Source organism: Mustelus asterias, chromosome 19 (genome assembly GCF_964213995.1).
Source record: "Mustelus asterias chromosome 19, sMusAst1.hap1.1, whole genome shotgun sequence".
In the NCBI taxonomy this organism is placed as follows: domain Eukaryota; kingdom Metazoa; phylum Chordata; class Chondrichthyes; order Carcharhiniformes; family Triakidae; genus Mustelus; species Mustelus asterias.
The window spans coordinates 14863840-14889141 of NC_135819.1; the positions used below are offsets into that span (position 1 = coordinate 14863840).

Genomic DNA, 25302 nt, shown 5'->3' on the forward strand with positions numbered 1-25302 from the left:
TGCCAATTGACTGCCACGTTGCCTAGGTTACAGCAATGACTGCACTTCAAAAGTACTTCATTGGCTGTGCAGCACTTGGAGGTGCCCGTTGGCTGTGAAAAGTGGTCTTTTCTTTCTAACAAGAATCGAGGGCAGAGATGAAAAGAGTAATTATCCTGAATTCTCAACATGCAAGGAACCTCAGAGGGAATGGGGAAGTGATGGCTAGTGGTATTGTCACTAGACTATTAGTCCTGCAGCTTAGCTAATGTTCTGGGGAACTTGGGTTCGAATCCCGCCACGGCAGATGGTGGAATTTGAAATCAGTTTTAAAAAAAATCTGGAATTAAGAATCTATTGATGACCATGAAACCATTGTCGGAAAAACCCATCTGGTTCACTAATGTCCCTTTAGGGAAGGAAATCTGCCATCCTTACCTGGTCTGGCCTACATGTGACTCCAGAGCCACGGCAATGTGGTTGACTCTCAACTGCCCTCAGGCAACTAGGGATGGGCAATAAATGCTGGCCCAGCCAGCGACGCCCATGTCCCATGAATGAATAATAAAAAATAGTGAATCTGTGGATTTCTTTACCGCAGAGAGCTGTAGGGGCTGGGCCGTTAAGTATGTTCAAGGCTGAGACAGACAGAGTTTTAATCAGTAAAGGAATCGAAGGTTATGGGGACAAGGCAGGAAAGTGAAGTTGAGGATTATCACTGATAATCAATGATTTAAGTTTTCTATGTATCATAGAATCCCAATGTGGAGATGCCGGTGTTGGACTGGGGTGAACACAGTAAGAAGTCTCACAACACCAGGTTAAAGTCCAACAGGTTTATTTGATAGCAAATACCGTATTTGCTACCAAATAAACCTGTTGGACTTTAACCTGGTGTTGTGAGACTTCATAGAATCCCTACAGTGCAGTATGAGGCCATTTGGCCCATCGACAACAGTCCTGTCTGGACGCTATCCCCGTAACCCCATGTTTTTACTCTGCATTCAGGGTAATCCCCCTGATACTAAGAGGCAATTTAGCATGAGTTAGGCTAACACCTAACCCGCGCTTCTTTGGAGTGTGGGAGGAAACCGGAGCACCCGGAAGAAACACGGGGAGAACGTGCAGACTCCGCACAGACAGTGACCCAAGCCGGGAATCGAACCCGGGTCCCTGGCGCTGTGAGGCAGCAGTGCTAACCACCGTGCCGCCCCCTTCGGCGAAGCTGGTTGAGGTATGATTAACTCACCACAGACTGAGGATGAAACCTGGGTAGTATCTGGTCCATTTGACCCAGCCTGACAGTTCGTAGAATCCCTACAGCGCAGAAAGAGGCCATTCGGCCCATCGAGTCTGCACCGACAACAATCCCACCCAAGCCCTATTCCCGTAACCCTGCTAATCCCCCTGACACTAAGAGGCAATTTAGCACGGCCAATCCACCTAACCCACATATTCTTTGGAGTGTGGGAGGAAACCGGAGCACCCGGAGGAAACCCACGCAGACACGGGGAGAATGTGCAGACTCCGCACAGACAGTGACCTGAGCCGGGAATCGGACCCGGGTCCCTGGCGCTGTGAGGCAGCAATGCTAACCACTGTGCCACCCTTGCTAAATGTGCCACTGGGAGGACTATGCGGTGAGCTGAATGCCAATGGAGGAGGTGTCCAACCTGCCGTTTCTGATCCGGACGAACAGTTTGTGAATTGCGTTTCTTTCTGGGGAGGGGTGATGGGTGGAATCCCGGAGTTGGACATCCCAAACCTTTGCTTCCGTTCCCGGAACCTACAGCAATAAAAGTGAAACGTTATTTATTCTGTGCCGCTTTGAACAGTGTGTGTCCCACACAAACTGAACAGTTAGCACTATTTACACGTGGGTGGAGTGCCCCATTATTCTGTAAGAAGTTGTGCAATATTTGCTCTTTAGAAGTCACGATAACATTTATGAGATGCATCCTAAGTTGGGGGGAGGATTGGGGAGAGTGCTTGTTTTTCCCACGGTCCTCTCCTGAATGCCCTTTTGGGCTAAATACTCTAACGGGACTACTCGGATCCCTCACACCCCAAAACGACCATGCTTGGCTTCACCTCACCTCCCGGACCGCTAGTTCTTTTCGTAGAGTCAACGAATCCCTACAGTGCAGAAGGAGGCCATTCAGCCCATCGAGTCCGCTATGACCACAATCCCATCCTATCCCCATTGTTTCTCTTTTCCACGGTAACACAGAAAAGTCACAGCACACAAGGAGGCCGTTTGGCCCATCTTGTTCATGCTTTGCCGAGGTGGCTTCTCTGCGGGAATTTTGCTGGTATCTTCAGCACTTTGCGTGTCTCACCCCCCCCCCCATCCCACCACTAGGGGTTCCCACTGCAGCGATGGGGTGAGGGGCATATTATTGGAGGAGGTCGCCTTTGGCGGGACTGGTAGTTCCTGTAGGCGAGAAGAGCTGGAAAATCCCACCCGTAAAGTGGTTGGCAGAGTAGGTTAGAGGCTGGGACTCCAGCCTCGGGTAACTTGCCTCCTCGCTCTCCGACCAACCTGTTCGCCGACTGTCCACAAAGGGCGCCACGGTGGCGCAGTGGTCGGCACTGCTGCCTCACAGCGCCAGGGACCCGGGTTCGATTCCCGGCTTGGGTGGCTGTCTGCGCGGAGTCTGCACGTTCTCCCTGTGTCTGCGTGGGTTTCCTCCCACAGTCCGTAAATGTGCGGGTTAGGTTGATTGGCCATGCTGAATTGCTCCTTAGTGTCAGGGGGACTAGCAGGGTAAATATGTGGGTTATGGGGATAGAGCTTGGGTGGGATTGTTGGCAGTGTTGGCACTGTAGTGATACTGTGAAGGCACATTTCTGGAGTCTGATACACTCCACTGGGTGAGAGCAGCCCAAAGAGCACTCAACACCATTCCCAGACAAAGCAGCTCGCATGATTGGCACCCCGTCTACCAACTTAAACATTCACTTCCTTCCACCACGGGCGCACACTGGCAATGTGTACCAGATGTCCTGCCAAAACCTGTCGAGGCTCCTTCAAAACAGCACCTTCCAAACCAAAACTTGTGTCACCCTAGGGCAAGGGCAGCATGGGGGACATCATCTACAGGTTACGCTCCATGTCACTCGGATTTGGGAATATATCAGCCGTTCCTTCACAGTCGCTGGGCCAAAATCTTGAAATTCCCTCCCTAACAGCACTGTGAGTGTGCTTACACCACATGGATTCAAGAAGGCACCAGCTTCTGAAGGGTAACCCAGTGCTGGCCTAGCCAAGGACACTCACATCCCATCAAAGATGGCACAGTGGTTAGCACTGTTGCCTCACAGCGCCAGGGACCCGGGTTCGATTCCCGGCTTGGGTCACTGTCTGTGCGAAGTTTGCACCTTCTCCCCGTGTCTGCGTGGGTTTCCTCCGGTTTCCTCCCACAGTCCGAAAGACGTGCTGGTTAGGGTGCGTTGGCCATGCTGAATTCTCCCTCAGTGTACCCGAACAGGCGCTGGAGTGTGACGACTGGGAGATTTTCACAGCAACTTCATTGCAGTGTTAATGTAAGCCAATACTTGTGATACTAATAAATAAACTTTAAACTTTAAAAACTTTTTAAAAGTTAGTTTCAGTAATGGTGACCATGTTACTATTGGATTGTCATAAAAGCCAATAACAGTTAATGGTAGGGCACTGGGGGGTGTTGTTGAACTGAGCGACCTAGGGGTGCAGGGACATAGTTCCTTGAAAGTGGCGTCACAGATAGGGTGGTGAAGAAGGCGTTTGACACACTTGTCTTCATCGGTCAGAGCATTGAATACAGGAGTTGGGACGTTTTGTTACAACTGTACAAGACATTGGGAAGGCCACATTTGGAGCACTGCGTACAATACTGGTCACCCTGCTATAGAAAGGATGTTATTAAATTGGAAAGGGGGCAAAAAAGATTTACAAGGATGTTACCGGAACTGGAAGGTTTGAATTATAAGGAGAGGCTGGATAGGCTGGGAATGTTTCTCCCTGGAGTGTAGGAGGATGAGGGGAGGCCTTATAGAGGTTTATAAAATCATGAGGGGCATTGATAAGGTGAATAGCCAAGGTCTTTTCCCCAGGGTAGGGGAGTCCAAAACTAGAGGGCATAGGTTAAAGGTGAGAGGGGAAAGATTTAACAGGGACCCGAGGGGCAACTTTTCCACACAGAGGGTGGTGCGTGTATGGAATGAGCTGCCAGAGGAGGCGGTAGAGGCGGGTACAATTACAACGTTTAAAAAAAACACTTGGACAGGTACATGGATGGGAGAGGTTTAGAGGGATACGGGCCAAACGCAGGCAAATGGGGCTAGTTCAGGAAATGTGGCACAGTGGTTAGCACTGCTGCCTCACAGTGCCAGGGACCCGGGTTCGATTCCCGGCTTGGGTGACTGTCTGCCTGTGTGGAGTTTGCACCTTCTCCCCGTGTCTGCGTGGGTTTCCTCCGGGTGCTCCGGTTTCCTCCCAAACTCCAAAGGTGTGCGGGTTAGGTGGATTGGTCATGCTAAATTGACACTTAGTGTGAGGGGATTAGGAGGGTAAATACATGGGGCTACGGGGATAGGAGCCTGGGTGGGATTGTTGTTGGTGCAGGCTCGATGGGCTGAATAGCCTCATCCTGCACTGTAGATTCTATGAGTTGAACAAATAGATAGCATTTAACATATAATTGAAAGATAACAGCTCTCGTCTTTATTTAGAGTTGCACTGGGGCATCACAGAATCCCTACAGTGCAGGAGGAGGCCATTCGGCCCATCGAGTCTGCACCGACAACAATCCCACCCAGGCCCCATCCCCGTAATCCCACATATTTACCCTGCTAATTCCCCTGACACCAAGGCGCAATTTAGCATGGCCAATCCACCTAACCCGCACATCTCTGGACTGTGGGAGGAAACCGGGGCACCCAGAGGACACCCACGCAGACACTGGGAGAATGTGCAGACTCCGCACAGTCAGTGACCCGAGCCGGGAATCGAACCCGTGGAGTCTGCACGTTCTCTCCGTGTCTGCGTGGGTTTCCTCCAGGTGTTCCGGTTTCTTTCCACAGTCCAAAAATGTGTAGACTAAGTGGATTGGCCATGCTAAGTTCTCCCTTAGTGTCCAAAGATCTGCAGGTTAGGTGGATTGGCCATGCTCAATGCAGTGGGGGTTATGGGGTTAGGGCGGGGGATTGGGTCTAGGTTGGGTGCTCCTTCAGAGGGTCAATACAAACTTGATGGGCTGAATGGCCTCTTCTGCACTGTCGGGATTCTATGATTTTTCGATGAAAGTAATCTAACTCAGCACTAAATTTCCAATCTTATTTGCGGATTTCTGGGGTGTGGATATTGCTGGTAATGTCAGCATTTATTGCCCATCCCTAGTTGCCCCTTGAGAAGGTGGTGGTGAGCTGCCTTCTTGAACCGTAGCAGCCCCTGAGGTGTAGGTACACCCGCAATGCCGTTAGGGAGGGAGTTACAGGATTTTGATCCAACGACAATGGAGGAATGGTGATATATTTCCAAGTCAGGATGGTGAGTGGCTCGGAGGGCAACATGCAGGTGGTGTTCCCATGTGTGTGCTGCCCTTGTCCTTCCAGCTGGCAGAGGTTTGGAGGGTGCTGTCTAAAGCAAAATGTCGCAATGCGCATTGTAGATGGTACACACTGCTGACTCTGTCTGTCTTTGATGGAGGGAGTGAATGTTTGTGGATGGAGTGCCAAATCCTGGACGGTGCTGAGCTTCTTGTGTTGTTGGAACTGCACCCATCCAGGCAAGTGGAGAGTACTCTGACTTTGTATGAGAAGAATTATAACCCTCGTGGGCATTCTCTGCTTGTGTTGGAGCTCCATTGAGTTTGTAGCTAAGTTTATTTATTAGTATTTGATTTATTATTGCCACATGTATTGGGATACAGTGAAAAGTATTGTTTCTTGTGCGCTATACAGACAAGACATACCGTTCATAGAGAAGGAAAGGAGAGAGTGCAGAATGTAGGGTGTAGAGAAAGATCAACTTAATGCGAGGAAGGTCCATTCAAAAAAATCAGTTCACACGTAGGCTTACATTAACATTGCAATGAAGTTGCTGTGAAAATCCCCTGGTGGCCACACTCCGGTGTCTGTTCGGCTACACTGAGGGAGAATTCAGCATGGCCAATGCACCCTAACCAGCACGTCTTTTGGACTGTGGGAGGAAACCGGAGCACCTGGAAGAAACCCATACAGACATGGGGAGAAGGTGCAGACTCCACACAGACAGTGACCCAAGCCGGGAATCGAACCCGGGTCCCTGGCGCTGTTAGGCAGCAGTGCTAACCGCTGTGCCACCGTGCTTTACTGGGGGCAGTGCAGGCAGAATCAACAGATTCAAGAAAGTGATATGATGTGGAGATGCTGGCGTTGGACTGGGGTGGGCACAGTAAGAAGTCTCACATCACCAGGTTAAAGTCCAACAGGTTTATTTGGAATCACGAGCTTTTGGAGCGCTGCTCCTTCATCGAGAAAGAGATAGATATCTTTCTGAAAAGTGGGATGAAGGGCTATGGGGAGCAGCCAGGAAAGTGGAGTTGAGACCGGGATAAGATCAGCTGTGAGGATGTTAAATGGTGGAGTGGGCTCGAAAGGGTAGCACAGCGGTTAGCAGTGCTGCCTCACAGCTCCAGGGACCCGGGTTCAATTCCAGGCTTGCGTCACTGTCTGTGTGGAGTCTGCACATTCTCCCCGTGTCTGCGTGGGTTTCCTCCGGGTGCTCCGGTTTCCTCCCACAGTCCAAAGATGTGCAGCTTAGGGTGGGATTGGCCAGGTGAAAATGCTCCTTAGTGTCGGGGGACTATCTTGGGTAATGTTATGGGGATAGGGCCTGGGTGGGATTGTGGTCGGTGCAGACTCGATGGGCCGAATGGCCTCCTTCTGCACTGTAGGGTTTCTATGACTGAGTTGCCTTCTCCTGCTTCTCATTCCTACGTTGCTATGGGGCAGAATAAAGTGAGCTTTGTTCTTCATTATTGTTTATAATAATCTACACCCTTCCTCACCATTAGTTAGCTTTTTCTTCAGACACCTCCTCAATGTATTTTTGACTATATATCAGTCACCTCTCCAGTTTGGTGTCAAAGCTCCCCCAGAAAAGCAATGTTTATTTATTTTTTTAACCAACTTTAAGAAAACTGCCGTATAAACTTGCTGTGGAGATGCCGGCGTTGGACTGGGGTGAACACGGTAAGGAGTCTCACAACACCAGGTTAAAGTCCAACAGGTTTATTTGGTAGCAAATTTGCTACCAAATAAACCTGTTGGACTTTAACCTGGTGTTGTGAGACTTCTTACCGTATAAACTTGCACCAATGGTCCTTGCCTTGAAGAGCTCAAAATTTACAAAACAATAGGGGGAATTAGACCACTCCTACTCGCAAAGTCCTGACTTCAGATAAACTGAAACAGGGAATGTAACTAATCGTGTGCATCCTCCCGCAATGGCTGTGCTCCCTGCTGGAGGGCGTTAGGACCTTGGAGGAATTCCTGCAGCATTGTTTGGTCCTTTTTAGCCACGTACTATAGGTGAGGCAGTCGGGGATGTGGCGTGGAGTTTGGCAACATTGCAAACAGGCAAACCACAAGGCAAATTGTATGCAGATTTCTGTTGTCAGCAGTTAAGCAATTTCAATCGGCTCCAGGGCGATTTAGTAACAAGACAAATAGTCCATGTTCTGTTTGGTTCACGTGAATGGCCTTGTCTTGTTGTATGTATGTGTGCATACTTTGTGTGCCCATGTGCTTTGTGTGTGTGCGTTTCATGTGTGTGAATGTGTGCTCTCTCTCTTTCTCTCTCTCTCTCAGGGATGCCCAAGGCGTTTTATGACCAGTGATGTACCATCAATCAAGCAAAGACTTTATTAGCAAAAGACTTGGAGCACACCCATGCCGATGAACTGGTCCAGACTGAGGCAGGGGGCGGGGGGGGGGGGAGCAGTCGCCTTTATACCTGGACCAGGGGTGGGGAGGAGTCTCGGGTAGGGCCGGCAGGGATGTGTCCAGGCATGTCACATATACAGGTAATAAGCTAACAGTGGTTTACCACATTAGGTGCAGTCACTGTGGAAATGTGGAGACCAGTTTGCGCACAGCAAGCTCCCACAAACAGTGGCATTATCACTAGACCATTAATCCGGAAACTCAGCTAAGGTCTGGGGATCCGGGTTCGAATCCCGACACGGCGGATGGTGGAATTTGAATTCAATAAAAACAAATCTGGAATTAAGAATCTACTGATGACCATGAAATCATTGTCGATTGTCAGAAAAACCCATCTGGTTCACTAATGTCCTTTAGGGAAGGAAATCTGCCATCCTTACCCGGTCTGTCCTACATGTGACTCACAGCAATCTGGTTGACTCTCAACTGCCCTCGGGCAACTAGGGATGGGCAATAAATGTGGCCCAGCCAGCGACACCCATGTCCTACGAATAAATAATTTAAAAAAATTCACAGCTACAATTTGGATCAAATATCTGATCAGAAGATAGCACCTCTGACGTCCGACTCCCTCAGTGCTGCACTGCTTCTGACAGCCTTGACTTTTTTAAAACTTAAGTCTCTGGCCTGGGACTTGTAAACTTTGACCTTCAACTCCGTGGCAGCCACTGAACCAATTAAAACTGGGTGGAGTTCACACTGTGTAGTTTTTAAAAAATAAAGGTATCCAGGCGAAAAGTAAGAGCTTACATTTTGAATAGGAGAGCAAACAAGATAGTAACTAGGTCACACCAAACGCAGGTGTTGAAAACTCATGGAATTAATGCAATCGTGAGGATAGCGGGTTGGAGCCCAGCCATTGGAGATATGTGGGATCTGGGAAGGGTTATTATGTGCAACAAGGCACTGCAACGGACAGGCTGAGGCGACTAGCAATGGTGTCCTTAAAGATAAATTCACAAGGGAGACAGGAATAGAAGAATATGCCAGCGGGGTTTAAACAGTAAACACATAGAAAGCAGGAGGAGGCCATTCAGCCCTTCGAGCCTGCTCCGCCATTCATTGTGATCATGGCTGATCATCCAAATCATCGAATCCCTTCAGTGCAGAAGGAGGCCATTCGGCCCATCGAGTCTACACCGACCACAATCCCACCCAAGCCCTCTTCCCATCACCCCTATATATTTACTCTGTGCAGGTTTGAGGGGCGAGGTTTAAAGGAGATGTACGAGGCAGATTTTTTACACAGAGGGTGGTGGGTGCCTGGAACTCGTTGCCGGGGGAGGTAGTGGAAGCGGATACGGTAGTGGCTTTTAAGGGGCATCTTGACAAATACATGAATAGGATGGGAATAGAGGGATATGGTCCCCGGAAGGGTAGGGGGTTTTAGTTAAGTCGGGCAGCATGGTTGGTGCAGGCTTGGAGGGCCGAAGGGCCTGTTCCTGTGCTGTAACTTTCTTTGTTCTTTGTAATCCCCCTGACACTCGGGTCAATTTAGCATGGCCCATCCACCTAACCCGTACATCTTTGGACTCAATAGCCTAATCCCACCTTCCCCCCACCCCCCCATATCCTTTGATCCCTTTCTCCCCAAGTGCTATATCCAGCCGCCTCTTGTAAACATTCAATGTTTTGCCCTCGACTACTTCCTGTGGTAGTGAATTCCACAGGCTCACCGCTCTCTGGGTGAAGAAATGTCTCCTCATCTCTGTCCTAAACGGTCTACCCTGAATCCTCAGACTGTGACCCCTGGTTCTGGACTCCCCCACCATCGGGAACATCCTTCCTGCATCTACCCTGTCTAGTCCTGTTAGAATTTTATAGGTTTCTATGAGATCCCCCCTCATTCTTCTGAACTTCAGCGAAAACAATCCTAACCGACTCGATCTCTCCTCATAAGCCAGTCTTGCCATCTCAGGAATCAGCCTGGTAAGCCTTTGCTGCACTCCCTCGAGAGCAAGAACATCCTTCCTCAGATAAGGACACCAAAACTGCACACAATACTCCAGGTGTGGCCTCACCAAGGCCCTGTATAGTTGCATCAAGGCATCCCTGTTCCTGTACTGGAATCCTCTCGCAATGAAGAAAGCAATTGAGACAAAAACATTGAATGTTTTCAAGAAGTAGTTAGATATGGCTCTTGGGGCAAAGGGAATCAGAGGATAAGTGGGGGGGAAGGTGGGATCAGGCTATTGAGTTGGATAATCAGCCATCATCATAATGAATGGCTCCTGCTCTGCCCAAGGCCGCAAAGGGTTGTGAATGAATCCCAATCCATCACGCAAACCAGCCTCCCATCCATTGACTCAGTCAACACTTCCTCGGGAAAGCAGCCGGCATAATTAAGGACCCCACGCACCCCGGACATTCTCTCTTCCACCTTCTTCCGTCGGGAAAAAGATACAAAAGTCTGAGGTCACGTACCAACCGACTCAAGAACAGCTTCTTCCCTGCTGCCATCAGACTTTTGAATGGACCTACCTCGCATTGAGCTGATCTTTCTCTACACCCTAGCTGTGACTGTAACACTACATTCTGCACCCTCTCCTTTCCTTCTCCCCTACGTACTCGATGAACAGTATGCGTTGTCTGTATAGCGCACAAGAAACCATACTTTTCACTGTATCCCAATACATGTGACAATAATAAATCAAATCCAATTGGCAGAGCAGGCTTGAAGGGCCGAATGGTCTCCTCCTGCTCCTGTTTCCTATATTTCTCTGCTTCTGATAGTTTTAATAGGGGACTTTCGCTACTGCTATGAATTCTGGGATAGTTGTACCTCCATGGTTTGCTTCTTTTTCTTTACTCATTGCCCCCAAGAGTTTGTCCTGAAAAATTACTGGCGCTGATATTAACTTGAGGATCCAGTGAGGGGTTGGGGGAGAAGGGGGTCGGGGAGAATAACGATGAAATTTGTTCTGATTGTTTTCCCCCCCCCCCCAATTTATTTTTTTGCAGCTCCCCAGGTGTAGACCTGAAGACATCTCTGGATGAGTGTATGTCAGCTATGGACATGTTCCTTAACAACCAATTCAGTGAGAGCCTGGAGATGCTGAAACCGAGGTAAACTTTCCAACTGAGTAACCTTTGCAGCAGTGCCCATTATCCCCGACTTAACCTCCAAATCTGGGCTGTACTGGAGGAGTGCTGCACTGTCAGAGGCACTGCCCTTGAGTCTTATCTGTCTCTTTGGGTTGGTCTGGTAGTTGTTAAGGACCCACATAGTTCTGTTGAAAGGACAAATGTGCCTTAAGCTGCCTAGACCATAATCTCTGGAACTCCCTCCCTACACCTCTCCACCTCAATGTCCATTAAGATGGGCGGCACAGTGGTTAGCACTGCTTCCTCATAGCATCAGGGACCCCCGGGTTCAATTCCCTATCTTGGGTCACTGTCTGTGAAGTGTTTGCACGTTCTCCCTGTGTCTGAGTGGGTTTCCTCTGGTTTCCTCCCACAGTCCGAAAGACGTGCTGGTTAGGTGCATTGGCTATGCTAAATTCTCAAACTGGTGCTGGACTGTGGCGACTGGGAGATTTTCACAGTAACTTCATTGCAGTGTTAATGTAAGCCTACTTTCTCTACACCCTGGCTATGAACGTAACACTACATTCTGCACCATGGTGGCCTATGAGTGGAATGGTGTCACAGTGGTTAGCACTGCTGCCTCACAGCCTTATTCGACTCCCTGCCTTGGGTCACTCTCTGTGCACAGTCTGCACGTTCTCCCCATGTCTGCGTGGGTTTCCTCCCACAGTCTGAAAGACGTGCTGGTTAGGGTGCATTGGCCGTGCTAAATTCTCCCTCAGTGTACCCGAACAGGCTCCGGAGTGTGGTGACTAGGGGATTTTCACAGTAACTTCATTGCAGTGTTAATGTAAGCCTACTTGTGACATTAATAAATAACTTTAAAATAAACTTCAAACTCTTCAGCATCTAACCTTTTGACAAAGCTTTTGACCAGTTGTCCTAATATCTCCCGAGGCCTCGGTGTCATACTTTGTTTTATAATATTCCTACAAAGTTCCTTGGTAGAGTTTATCATGCTTAAGGTGCTATATCAATTTAAATTGTTGTTAAACACTAAGCATCTGTTTTCTTAAGTTAAATATGAATTTTTTTGTCCCTTCTTACTCCTTATGTTAGAAGATCGACGATGTAGATTTTTAAAGCAATTTACTGATTTTACCATCAGGAACAACAACTTGAAGCTTCCAGGAATTAGAATCTGAACAGCAAATAGTTTTAATATCTACACACCAGAGAAGAAAGCTATAGTTCCTGCTTAACATTGTGTGTGAACACATGTATGAGCGTGTGTGTACGAACATGTGTGCGCACATGAGTGTGTGTGCCCGCACGCACGCGGGCAATTTAGCATGGCCAATCCACCTAACCTGCACATCTTTGTGGGAGGAAACCGGAGCACCCGGAGGAAACCCACGCAGACACGGGGAGAACGTGCAAACTCCACACAGACAGTGACCCGAGGCCGGAATTGAACCCAGGTCACTGGCGCTGTGGGACAGCAGTGCGAACCGCTGTGCCACCGTGCCGCCCAAATGTGCCACTCGGACTCTGGGGTTCAGTAACTTGTCTCTCATCTGTTTGACAGGGTGAAGGACAGCATGTACCACGCTCTGATATATGCCACCATTTTGGAAATGCAGGCCATGATGACCTTTGAACACGATGACATCATCAGCGCTGGCCACACGATGAAAGAAGCCCAGGAGATTTGTCAAAGGTGCACCTCTGGTTGGGGGGGTTGCGGGGAAGGGGGGGGGGGTGTCGGCGGGGGTGCTGGAGGCCAAGTTCCGTCCTCATGTGTGCGGAACTTGGCTATCAGTCTCTTCTCAGCGACTCTTCACGATCGTGTGTTGGCCTTCACGACACACGACAACGCAGAGTCGCTGAGCAGAGACTGATAGCCAAGTTCCGCACACATGAGGACGGCCTCAACCGGGATCTTGAGTTCATGTCACACTATCTGCCACCCCCACGACTTGCCTGGGCTTGCAAAATCTCACTAACTGTCCTGGCTGGAGACAATGCACATCTCTTTAACCTGTGCTTAACCCTCTCTCCACTCACATTGTCTGTACCTTTAAGACTTGATTACCTGTAAAGACTCGCATTCCAACCATTATTTTGTAAATTGAGTTTGTGTCTTTTATATGCCCTGTTTGTGAACACAACTCCCACTCACCTGAGGAAGGAGCAGCGCTCCGAAAGCTCGTGGTTTTTGCTACCAAATAAACCTGTTGGACTTTAACCTGGTATTGTGAGACTTCTTACTGACTGAAGCAACCAGGGCTAAGCAGCCATTCGATCATGGCTGATATGCTCCTCATTCCCATTTTCCTGCCTTCTCCCCATAACCCTTCAACCCATTACCAATTCAAAATCTGTCTAACTCCTCCTTAAATTTACTCACTGTCCCAGCATCCACCGCACTTTGGGGCAGCGAATTCCACAGATTTACAACCCTTTGGGAGAAGTAGTTTCTCCTCAACTCTGTTTTAAATTTGCTGCCCCTTATCCTAAGACTGTGACCTCTCGTCCTAGAATGTCCCACAAGAGGAAGCATCCACTCCACGCCTACTTTATCCATAACCTTTTATCATCTTGTATACCTCAATTTGATCTCCCCTCATTCTTCTAAATTCCAGAGAGTATCGGCCTAAACTGTTCAATCTCTCTTCATACGACAAACCCCTCATCTCTGGAATCAATCTAGTGAACCTCCTCTGAACTGCCTCCAATCCCACTGCATCTTTCCTCAAATACAGGGACCAAAACTGTGCATGATACGTCATGTTTGAGACTGGTTTAGGATCACAGTGAGAACCAAGAGGGGCCTGGAAGTTGGCAGTGTTGAGGATGTGGAATGTTGGCAGACAGGGTGCTGGTGGGCAGAGGGTCATGGGTGGTGAGGGGGGGGCAATGACGCTGGCACGGAGGAACTAAGCTCTCTCGTTTGGTGGCCTCCACAGCTTGCTCCACCAATGGGTGAGATGGACAGACAACCATCTCTGAGGAATTTACGGGAAATTCCAAATGAAAAATTAAATTGGACAATTTGAACATTGCGAATTTGAATGTTCCTTGCCATTTCAAACTAAGGTTGTTAAAAGCATCTCATTAATGCCACCAGCTCCTGTATTTGCCTGCAGTTATTTACATACTGATAAGAATAGACTCATTCCCAGGACACAATCATTTTGACAGAATATGACTATTGTGGGGGCGTCTTGCAATTCATTTGGGGTTACGGGTTACCATGGCAACGTGCACTCTTACATGCATGTTGTAATCCGGGCGTATAGATAGCGATGGCGGAGGCTCCGAGGTCCTTCCCTATATGTGGCTGACCAGGAATCTCTCCCACTCTTCCCACCTCTCGTAGGTGTGTGTTGGAAGGATTTTCAGTTTGGCCATTGTGTGACCATCAAGTCCTGAGGCGGGACTCGATCCCGGGCCTTCTGGCTCAGAGGCCCGGTTCACTACCCACAGTGCTACAAGCTCTCATAGAATCCCTACATTGCTGAAGGAGGCCATTCAGCCCATCAAGTCTGCACCGACCCTATTATAGAAAGGATATTATTAAACTAGAAAAAGCGCAGAAAAGATTTACTAGGATGCTACCGGGACTTGATGGATTGAGTTATAAGGAGAGGCTGGATAGACTGGGACTTTTTTCTCTGGAGCGTAGGAGGCTTAGGGGGTGATCTTATAGAGGTCTATAAAATAATGAGGGGCATAGATTAGCTAGATAGTCAACATCTTTTCCCAAAGGTAGGGGAGTCTATAATTAGAGGGCATAGGTTTAAGGTGAGAGGGGAGAGATACAAAAGGGTCTAGAGGGGAATTTTTTTCGGAGGGTGGTGAGGGTCTGGAACGAGCTGCCAGAGGTAATATTAATGTTGTGCCCAGAGGCGGGTACAATTTTGTCTTTTAAAAAGCATTTAGACAGTTACATGGGTAAGCTGGGTATTGAGGAATATGGGCCAAACGTGGGCAATTGGGACTAGCTTAGGGGTTTAAAAGGGTGGCATGGACAGGTTGGGGGGGGGGTAGGGGGGCATGTGGGGGGGAGGTGGGGTGTGGGGAGGATTGGGGGGAGTGTGGGTGTGCAGGTAGGAAAGTGGAGTTAAGGGTACAGGCAGGTCAGCCATGATCTTATTGAATGGAGGAGCAGGCTTGAGAGTTGGGGTGGTGGGGTGAAGGCCTACTCCTGCTCCTATCCCCTGATGCTCTGATGTGTGTGTGTTTGCCTGTTGACGCTCTCAGGAGTGCCCAATTGGACAGTTTGTCCTAACCAATTGCTTTGTCGCCAGCAGGTTTCGGAAGAAATCGACCGTTGTTGGCTCACTCTCCAGTCTCGTGAACAAGCCAGTTGGTGACCATTTCACAGAAGGTTTGTGTGTTTTGAGAAAGTGAAACTTTCGAGATGATCCCCCACTTCATTTCGTTACATCGATTTCCCAACTTATCACCAATCAAAAGATTACAGCTTGTATTTGTGGAGCCTTAACATCTTAAAACATCAAAAGATGTGCAGGTTAGATGGATTGGCCATGCTAAATTGCCCCTTAGTGTCCAAAGATGTGCAGGTTGGGTGGATTGGCCATGCTAAATTGCCCCTTAGTGTCCAAAGATGTGCAGGTTGGGTGGATTGGCCATGCTAAATTGCCCCTTAGTGTCCAAAGATGTGCAGGTTGGGTGGATTGGCCATGCTAAATTGCCCCTTAGTGTCCAAAGATGTGCAGGTTGGGTGGATTGGCCATGCTAAATTGCCCCTTAGTGTCCAAAGATGTGCAGGTTGGGTGGATTGGCCATGCTAAATTGCCCCTTAGTGTCCAAAGATGAGCAGGTTGGGTGGATTGGCCATGCTAAATTGCCCCTTAGTGTCCAAAGATGTGCAGGTTGGGTGGATTGGCCATGCTAAATTGCCCCTTTTGTCGAGGGATTAGCAGGGTTATGGGAATAGGGCCTGGGTGGGATTGTGGTCGGGGTGTAGATGCGATGGGCCCAATGGCTTCCTCCTGCACTGTTAGGAATTCTGTGATCCAAAGCTGTTTCACAGGCGATGGCCTAGTGCTATTATGGCGAGGCTGTTCATCCAGAAACTCAGCTAATGTTCTGGGGACCCGGGTTCGAATCCCGCCGCGGCAGATGGTGGAATTTGAATTCAATAAACGAAAAATCTGGAATTAAGAATCTACTGATGACCATGGAAACATTGTCAATTGTCACAAAAACCCATCTCGTTCACTAATGCCCTTTCGGCATTACCTGGTTCTTACCCGGTCTGGCCTACATGTGACTCCAGAGCCACAGCAATGAGGTTGACTCCCAACTGCCCTCAGCTCAAGGGCAACTAAGGGCAACATGGTAGCACAGTGGTTAGCACTGCAGCCTCACAACACCAGGGACCCGGGTTCAATTCCGGCCTCGGGTCACTGTCTGTGTGGAGTTTGCACATTCTCCCCATGTCTGCGTGGGTTTCCTCCGGGTGCTCCGGTTTCCTCCCACAGTCCAAAGATGTGCGGGTTAGGTTGATTGGCCGTGCTAAATTGCCCCTTAGTGTCGGGGGGATTAGCAGGGTAAATATGTGGGGCTACGGGGATAGGTGGGATTGTGGTTGGTGCAGACTCGATGGGTCGAATGGCCTCCTTCTGCACTGTAGGGATTCTATGATAGGGATGGGCAATAAATGCTGGCCAGCCAGCGATGCCCATGTCCCATGATGAATAAAAAAAATGAGTTGAGGCAGGGTCGGAGGTGACAAAGGCAGTCTTTCTGTCGCAATTAAGATGGGCTGAATGGTCTCCTTTAGTGTTGTAGCATTCTACAATTCTCTTGTTTGTCCTTGCCCACCCCAAATGCACCTCTGCCAAAAGCAACTTTCTGTAACGAAGATGCCTTTGCTTTTCTTTGGTTAAAGTTTGATTTGGGTTTAATCACAGTCCAGTTAATGCAAGGTTCAATTCATGTCCGTCTCAGATTAACACGTCACAGCTTGGCTAGCAGTGGAACCAATTTAATCAGCCTATCTCCTCACCCTTGTCACCATCCGTCAGGCTTCCTGCTCTGATCACTCGCCAATAACGCCCTGTTGGCAGTGGAGCAGGACCAGACGAGGTTAAGGTTGGCTATGATGCCCTCTGCAGTCGCATAGCCTGGCTGAACATGCCTTAACCTGACCACTCGGGTGATGTACTGGAGGGAGACGGGAGCCAACTTCCCAGCAAGAATAGATATCTCGTAGGTGAAGGTCTGGGATTGGAGGGGTGAAAGTTGAGGATAGGAGGTTGTGGGCGGAGGGACGGGTGGGGGACAGTAAAAGTTTTAAAGTTGATTTATTAGTGTCACAAGTAGGCCTACATTAACACTGCAATGAAGTTACTGTAAAAATCCCCCAGTCGCCACACTCCGGCGCCTGTTCGGGTACACTGAGGGAGAATTTAGCACGGCCAATGCACCTAACCAGCAAACCCTTTTTTGATTGCTAACAGTTAACTATTCATAGAATCCCTACAGTGTGGAAGGTGGCCATTTGGCCCATCGAGCCTGCACCAACAACAATCTACACCCAGGCCCTATCCCTGTAACCCCACATATTTACCCTACCATTCCCCCTGACACTAAGGGGCAATTTAACCCATGGCATGAAAAGATCAGCCATGATTTTATTGAATGGCGGAACAGGCTCGAGGGACCAGATGGCCTACTCCTGCTCCTAGTTCTTATGTTAACCATCTGCCATGGTGAGATTCGAACTCGGATCCCCCAGAACATTAGCTGAGTTTCTGGATTAATTGTCTAGCAATAATACCACTAGGCCATCACCTCCCCCTTAATAATGACAATCAACTTGCTGGGGTTTTATATTTTTTGAAGAGGGGGGGGGGAAAAATGAGGATTTGCATTTATATAGCACCTCCCATGACCACTGGATGTCTCAAAGCAATGTGCAGCCAGTGAAATACTTTTTAAAGCGTTGTCACTGTAGCAAACACAGCAGCTAATTTGAACACAGCAAGATCCCAGAAACAGCAATGTGATCAGGACCTATACTCTCTGGAATTTAGAAGAATGAGGGGAGATCAAATTGAGGTTTACAAGATGGATAAAAGGTATGGATAAAGTAGACGTGGAGCGGATGCTTCCTCTTGTGGGGCATTCTAGGACGAGAGGTCATAGTCTTAGGATAAGGGGCAGCAAATTTAAAACAGAGTTGAGGAGAAACTGCTTCTCCCAAAGGGTTGTGAATCTGTGGAATTCGCTGCCCCAAAGTGCGGTGGGTGCTGGGACAGTGAGTAAATTTAAGGTGGAGTGAGACAGATTTTTAATTGGTAATGGGTTGAAGGGTCATGGGGAGAAGGCAGGAAAATGGGGATGAGGAGCATATCAGCCATGATCGAATGGTGGAGCAGACTCGATGGGCCTCATGGCCTCATTCTGTTCCTATATCTTATGAACTTAAGACCAGAGAATCTGCTTTTACTTTGTGCTGACGGATAGGCCTGGGCCTCGGGGAGATCCCCCCACCCTTCTATAAAACAGCACCTTTGGGATCAATCCAAGCAGACAGACAGGTCCTTGGTTCAATGCCTTATCCACCTCTGGCAGTGCGGCACTCCCTCGGTACTGCACTCAGGTGTCTGGATTTCTGTGTTCATGCCCTGGAACCAAAGGCTGCGGAAAGGGGCCCAGGTCATTGTTTCATTTGCCCTTTGGGCTGTAGGCTACACTGGCAAGGCTGCCATCTGATGCCCAGACCCGACTGAGTTGAGAAGTTGGTGATAGACCTCCGTCTTTGGGATCTGCTGCAAACGATTGGATCGATATTATTTCCAAAAGGCGTTTGATAAGGTGCCCCATAAAAGGCTACTGAAGAAGATTAGGGCACACGGAGTTGGGGGTAGTGTGTTAAAGTGGATTGGGGACTGGCTATCCGACAGGAAGCAAAGAGTCGGAATAAATGGGTGTTTTTCCGGTTGGAGGAAGGTAACTAGTGGCGTGCCGCAGGGATCGATACTCGGGCCGCAACTATTTACCATTTATATAGATGATCTGGAGGAGGGGACGGAGTGTAGGGTAACGAAGTTTGCAGACGACACAAAGATAAGTGGAAAAGTGAATCGTGTGGAGGACGGAGGAGATCTACAGAGAGATTTGGACAGGCTGAGTGAGTGGGCGAGGATATGGCAAATGGAGTATAACGTTGAGAAATGCGAGGTTATACACTTTGGAGGAAATAATAACAAATGGGATTACTATCTCAATGGAAACAAATTAAAACATGCTACCGTGCAAAGGGACCTGGGGGTCCTTGTGCATGAGACGCAAAAGCCCAGTCTGCTGGTACAACAGGTGATCAAGAAGGCAAATGGGATGTTGGCCTATATTGCGAAGGGGATAGAATATAAAAGCAGGGATGTCTTGACGCACCTGTACAGGGCATTGGTGAGGCCGCAGCTGGAATACTGTGTGCAGTATTGGTCCCCTTATATGAGGAAGGATATATTGGCATTGGAGGGAGTGCAGAGAAGGTTCACCAGGTTGATACCGGAGATGAGGGGTTTGGATTATGAGGAGAGGCTGAGGAGATTGGGTTTGTACTCGTTGGAGTTTAGAAGGATGAGGGGGGATCTTATGGAGACTTATAAGATAATGCGGGGGCTGGATAGGGTGGAGGCAGAGAGATTCTTTCCACTTAGTAAGGAAGTTAAAACTAGAGGACACAGCCTCAAAATAAAGGGGGGTCGGTTTAAGACAGAGTTGAGGAGGAACTTCTTCTCCCAGAGGGTGGTGAATCTCTGGAATTCTCTGCCCACTGAGGTGGTGGAGGCTACCTCGCTGAATATGTTTAAAGCGCGGATGGATGGATTCCTGATCGGTAAGGGAATTAAGGGTTATGGGGATCAGGCGGGTAAGTGGTACTGATCCACGTCAGATCAGCCATGATCTTATTGAATGGCGGGGCAGGCTCGAGGGGCTAGATGGCCTACTCCTGCTCCTATTTCTTATGTTCTTATGTTCTTATGATATATTTGGCAGGAGTTGTTAAAGGTTTTTTATTCATTCGTGGGACATGTGTGTCGCTGGCTAGGCCAGCATTTATTGCCCATCCCTAGTTGCCCCTTGAGAAGGTGGTGGTGAGCTGCCTTCTTGAATCGCTGCAGTCCACGTGCTGTGGGTTGACCCACAATGCCGTTCGGGAGGGAATTCCAGGATTTTGACCCAGTGACTGTGAAGGAACGGCCGATATATTTCCAAGTCAGGATGGGGAGTGACTTGGAGGGGAACTTGCAGGTGGTGTTCCCATGTATCTGCTGCCCTTGTCCTTCGAGATGGAAGTGGCCATGGGTTTGGAAGGTGCTGTCTAAGGATCTTCAGTGAATTGCTGCAGTGCATCTTGTAGATGGTACACACTGCTGCTACTGAGCGTCGGTGATGGAGGGAGTGGATGTTTGTGGATGTGATGCCAATGTAGTAATGTAGCCTGGGATTGGAGTCACCAGGTAGACCAGGGCAGGCGGTGAGGACAATTCCCCTCGCGAAAGAACGCTGGTGGACTAGTTTGGGTATTTAATTAGACTTGATTTATTATTGTCACGTGTATTGGGATACAGTGAAAAGTATTGTTTCTTGCGCACTATACAGACAAAACATACCGTTCATAGAGAAGGAAACGAGAGAGTGCAGATGTATCTTTTTCCCAATGGAAGAAGGTGGAAGAGAGTATGTCCGGGGTGTGTGGGGTCCTTGATTATGCTGGCTGCTTTTCCGGGGCAGCGGGAAGTGTAGACAGTGTCAATGGATGGGAGGCTGGTTTGCGTGATGGACTGGGCTTCGTCCACAACCCTTTGTAGTTTCTTGCGATCTTGGTCAGAACAGGAGACGTACCAAGTTGTGATACATCTGGACAGGATGCTTTCTATGGTGCATCTAAACCTTCCAACCTGCTCATTGAGCTGGTAACCCCTGAATCAGCAGTTAGTGGTTTGGTTGTACAGAACTTGAGCATTGCTGAAAAAAGCCATCTGTCACAGCTGTTCATCTTGCGCCCATCTGGCCAATCGCAAGAAAACCAATGTCAGGGGAAACGACACCTTTACGCTGTATCTTCTCCTTCTTAATCTGTCCCTTGGTCCTCCTTTGCTGAATTCTAAACTGCTCCCGATCCTCAAATCTGTGGTTTCTTATCTGGCCATTTTGTGTACCTTCTCCTTGGATCTAATATTATTTCCCTTGCAAACCATGGAATTTTGGTCTCCTTTCTTGATTTGCATTTGTACAAGACAGGAATAAACCATTGTTGCAGTTCACTCATGCGCTCCTTAAATATTCGTCCTTGTCTATCCACCATCGTCCCTTTAAGTCACGTTTCCCAATCATCACAGCCATCCAGCATAAAGTTGTTGCTTCACCTGACATAGTTTTTTTAAACTTTATTTATTAGTGTCACAAGTAGGCTTACATTAACACTGCAATGAAGTTACTGGGAAAATCCCCTGGTATCATAGAATAGAATCCACTTCCGTGCAGAAGGAGGCCATTCAGCCCATCGAGCCTGCACCGACCACAATCCCCCCCGGGCCCTATCCCCGTAACCCCATGCATTTACCCTAGCTAGTCCCCCTGACACTAGCAATCCGCCTGCCCGCACATATTTGGAGTGTGGGAGGAAACTGGAGGAAACCCACGCAGACACAGGGAGAATGTGCAGACTCCGCACAGACAGTGCCCCAAGCCAGGAATCGAACCCGGATCCCTGGCGCTGAGACAGCAGTGCTAACCACTGTGCCGCCCCAATTTTTAAAGTTTATTTATTAGTATCACAAGTAGGCTTACATTAACACTGCAATGAAGTCACTGTAAAAATCCCCTAGTCGCCACACCCCAGAGTCTGTTCGGGTACACTGAGGGAGAATTTAACACGGCCAATGCACCTAATGTGCAAACTCTACACAGACAGTGACTCAAGCCGGGAATCGAACCCGGGTCCCTGGCCCTGTGAGGGAGCAGCGCTAACCACTGTGCCACCATGCCGCCCTTGGTATTCCTTCAATTGACCTGATGAGTGCAAGATGAAAAACTTTGACAAAATGTCTTTTCTCAGCAATTAACGATTCTCCAACTTGCCGTAACCACCACACGACTGTACTCAGGGCATGACAAGTGCTGTATTTGGAACATAAAGATTAAAGACAGACCTGCAAAGGTTAACCTGTCTGCATCTGTGTTATGATTTGTTTTGCAGAGGAAGTCCACGCAGAGGTCTGCTACGCAGAGTGTTTACTACAGAGAGCAGCCCTCACTTTTCTACAGGTAAGTGCAGACAACCTAATATCAGACAGAACAGCTTGATCGGAATACAGCAACAATGTCTACGTCAGACCCTCCTTTTTTGACATTGTGCGCTTAAATATTTCACAAAGCTTCCATTTGCTCCCTCAGACAGACCTCAGGGATCCCGCAGTATTACTCGACGAACATTCTCCCCAGTGTCATGGCCAATATCTATCCCTTAAGCACCAACACCAAACCATGGGGTGGCACAGTGGTTAGCATTGTGCCAGGGACCTGTGTTCGATTCCCGGCTTGGGTCACTGTCTGTGTGGAGTCTGCACGTTCTCCCCGTGTCTGCGTGGGTTTCCTCTGGGTGCTCCGGTTTCCTCCCACAGTCCGAAAGACGTGCTGGTTAGGGTGCATTGGTCGTGCTAAATTCTCCCTCAGTGTACCCGAACAGGCGCCGGAGTGTGGCGACTCGGGGATCTTCACAGTAACTTCATTGCAGTGTTAATGTAAGCCTTACTTGTGACACTGATAAATAAACTTTTAAAAAACCCATAATGCGGAGGCGATGGCCCAGTGGTATTATCGCTGGATTATTAATCCAGAAACTCAGCTAATGTTCTGGGGACCCGGGTTCGAATCCTGCCACGGCAGATGGTGGAATTTGAATTCAATAAAAAAAATCTGGAATTAAGAATCTACTGATGACCATGAAACCATTGTCGGAAAAACCCATCTGGTTCACTAATGTCCTTTTAGAGAAGGAAATCTGCCGTCCTTACCTGGTCTGGCCTACATGTGACTCCAGAGCCACAGCAATGTGGTTGACTCTCAACTGCCCTCAGGCAACTAGGGATGGGCAGTAAATGCTGGCCCAGCCAGTGATGCCCATGTCCCACGAATGCATAAAAATTAAATTTGGCCTTCATCGCATTTCACCGCACTCATACCTAGCTGTGCCCACATTTGGTTGCTGTGTTTTCTTGCACTTTTTCTGAGTGCTTTGTGACATCCAGAGGTTGTGAAAGATGCTCTGTCGAAATCCAAGTTCTTTCTTTGATACCAGATCTAACGCAATATTGGCCCATTGCACCCGGCTGCAGATGTAAGATAACCTGAAGGAAAAAACAAACTCACTCACTCGGGGCTGGCTGTTTCTGATTTCCAAAGTCCCCAGACCAAATGCCATTTGTGGCTCGGTTTACTTAGCCACAGCCGAGTATTTGGAGAGATACAGAGAGTGGCAGACGATCTGGGGCGGCACGGTGGCACAGTGGTTCGCACTGCTGCCTCACAGCGCCAGGGACCCGGGTTCAGTTCCGGCCTTGGGTGACTGTCTGTGTGGGGTTTGCACGTTCTCCCCGTGTCTGCGTGGGTTTCCTCCGGGTGCTCCGGTTTCCTCCCACAGTTTAAAGATGTGCGGGTAGGGGTGGATTGGCCATGCATAATTGCCCCTTGGTGTCTAAAGTTGGTAGGTTTGATGGATTGGCCATGCTAAATTGCGCCCTAGTAGAAACATAGAAAACTACAGCACAAAACAGGCCCTTCGGCCCCACAAGTTGTGCCGAACATATCCCTACCTTTTAGGCCTACCTATAACCCTCCATCCTATGAAGTCCCATGTACTCATCCAGGAGTCTCTTAAAAGACCCTATTGAGTTTGCCTCCACCACCACTGACGGCAGCCGATTCCACTCGCCCACCACCCTCTGTGTGAAAAACTTCCCCCTAACATTTCCCCTGTACCCCCAGCACCTTAAACCTGTGTCCTCTCGTAGCAGCCATTTCCACCCTGGGAAAAAGCCTCTGACAGTCCACCCAATCTATGCCTCTCAACATCTTATATACCTCTATTAGGTCTCCTCTCATCCTACGTCTCTCCAAGGAGAAAAGACCGAGCTTCCTCAGCCTATCCTCATAAGGCATGCCACTCAATCCAGGCAACATCCTTGTAAATCTCCTCTGCACCCTTTCAATCTTTTCCACATCCTTCGTGTAATGAGGCGACCAGAACTGAGCACAGTACTCCAAGTGGGGTCTGATGCGGGTCTTATATAGCTGCATCATTATCCCCAGACTCCTAAACTCAATCCCTCAATTGATAAAGGCCAGCACACCATACGCCTTCTTAACCACCTCCTCCACCTGCGGGGCCGATTTTAGAGTCCTATGGACCCGGACCCCAAGGTCCTTCTGATCCTCTACCGTACTAAGAGTCTTTCTCTTTATATTGTACTCCTTCATCCCATTTGACCTGCCAAAATGGACCACGATGCATTTATCTGGGTTGAAGTCCATCTGCCACTTCTCCACCCAGCCTTGCATCCTATCTATGTCCCTCTGTAACTTCTGACATCCCTCCAGACTATCCACAACCCCACCAACATTTATGTCGTCGGCAAACTTGCCAACCCATCCCTCCACTTCCTCATCCAGGTCATTTATGAAAATGACAAACAGCAAGGGTCCCAGAACCGATCCCTGGGGCACACCACTGGTGACCGACCTCCAATTAGAAAAAGACCCATCTATACACACTCTCTGCCTCCTTTGGGCAAGCCAGTTCTGGATCCACAGGGCAGCAGTCCCTTGGATCCCATGCCCTCTCACTTTTTCTAGAAGCCTTTCATGGGGTCATGGGGGACCTTATCGAACGCCTTGCTAAAATCCATATAAACCACATCTACCGCTTTCCCTTCGTCAATGTGTTTAGTCACATTTTCGAAGAACTCCACCAGGCTCGTAAGGCACGATCTGCCTTTGACAAAGCCATGCTGAGTATTCTTGAGCATACTAAACCTGTCTAAATGCTCATAAATCTTGCCCCTCAGGATCTTCTCCATCAGCTTACCAACCACTGAGGTTAGACTCACCGGTCGGTAATTTCCTGGGCTATCCCTATTCCCCTTCTTGAAAATAGGAACCACATCCGCAATCCTCCAATCCTCCGGCACCTCTCCCGTCTCCATCGACGATGCAAAGATCATCGCCAGAGGCTCTGCAATCTCTTCCCTCGTCTCCCACAGTAACCTGGGGTACATCCCA

General features: G+C 48.8%; 1 protein-coding gene across 1 annotated transcript in view; it reads left to right on the forward strand.

Annotated features, from left to right (window-relative positions):
• Positions 1-25302, forward strand: part of LOC144507780 (tetratricopeptide repeat protein 39A) — a 76706-nt gene that overhangs the window by 13020 nt on the left and 38384 nt on the right. The window contains exons 2-5 of the mRNA XM_078235063.1: positions 10909-11013; positions 12563-12694; positions 15291-15367; positions 22223-22290. Of these exons, the coding sequence (XP_078091189.1) occupies positions 10909-11013; positions 12563-12694; positions 15291-15367; positions 22223-22290 (382 nt within the window). The remainder of the gene's footprint in view (positions 1-10908; positions 11014-12562; positions 12695-15290; positions 15368-22222; positions 22291-25302) is intronic.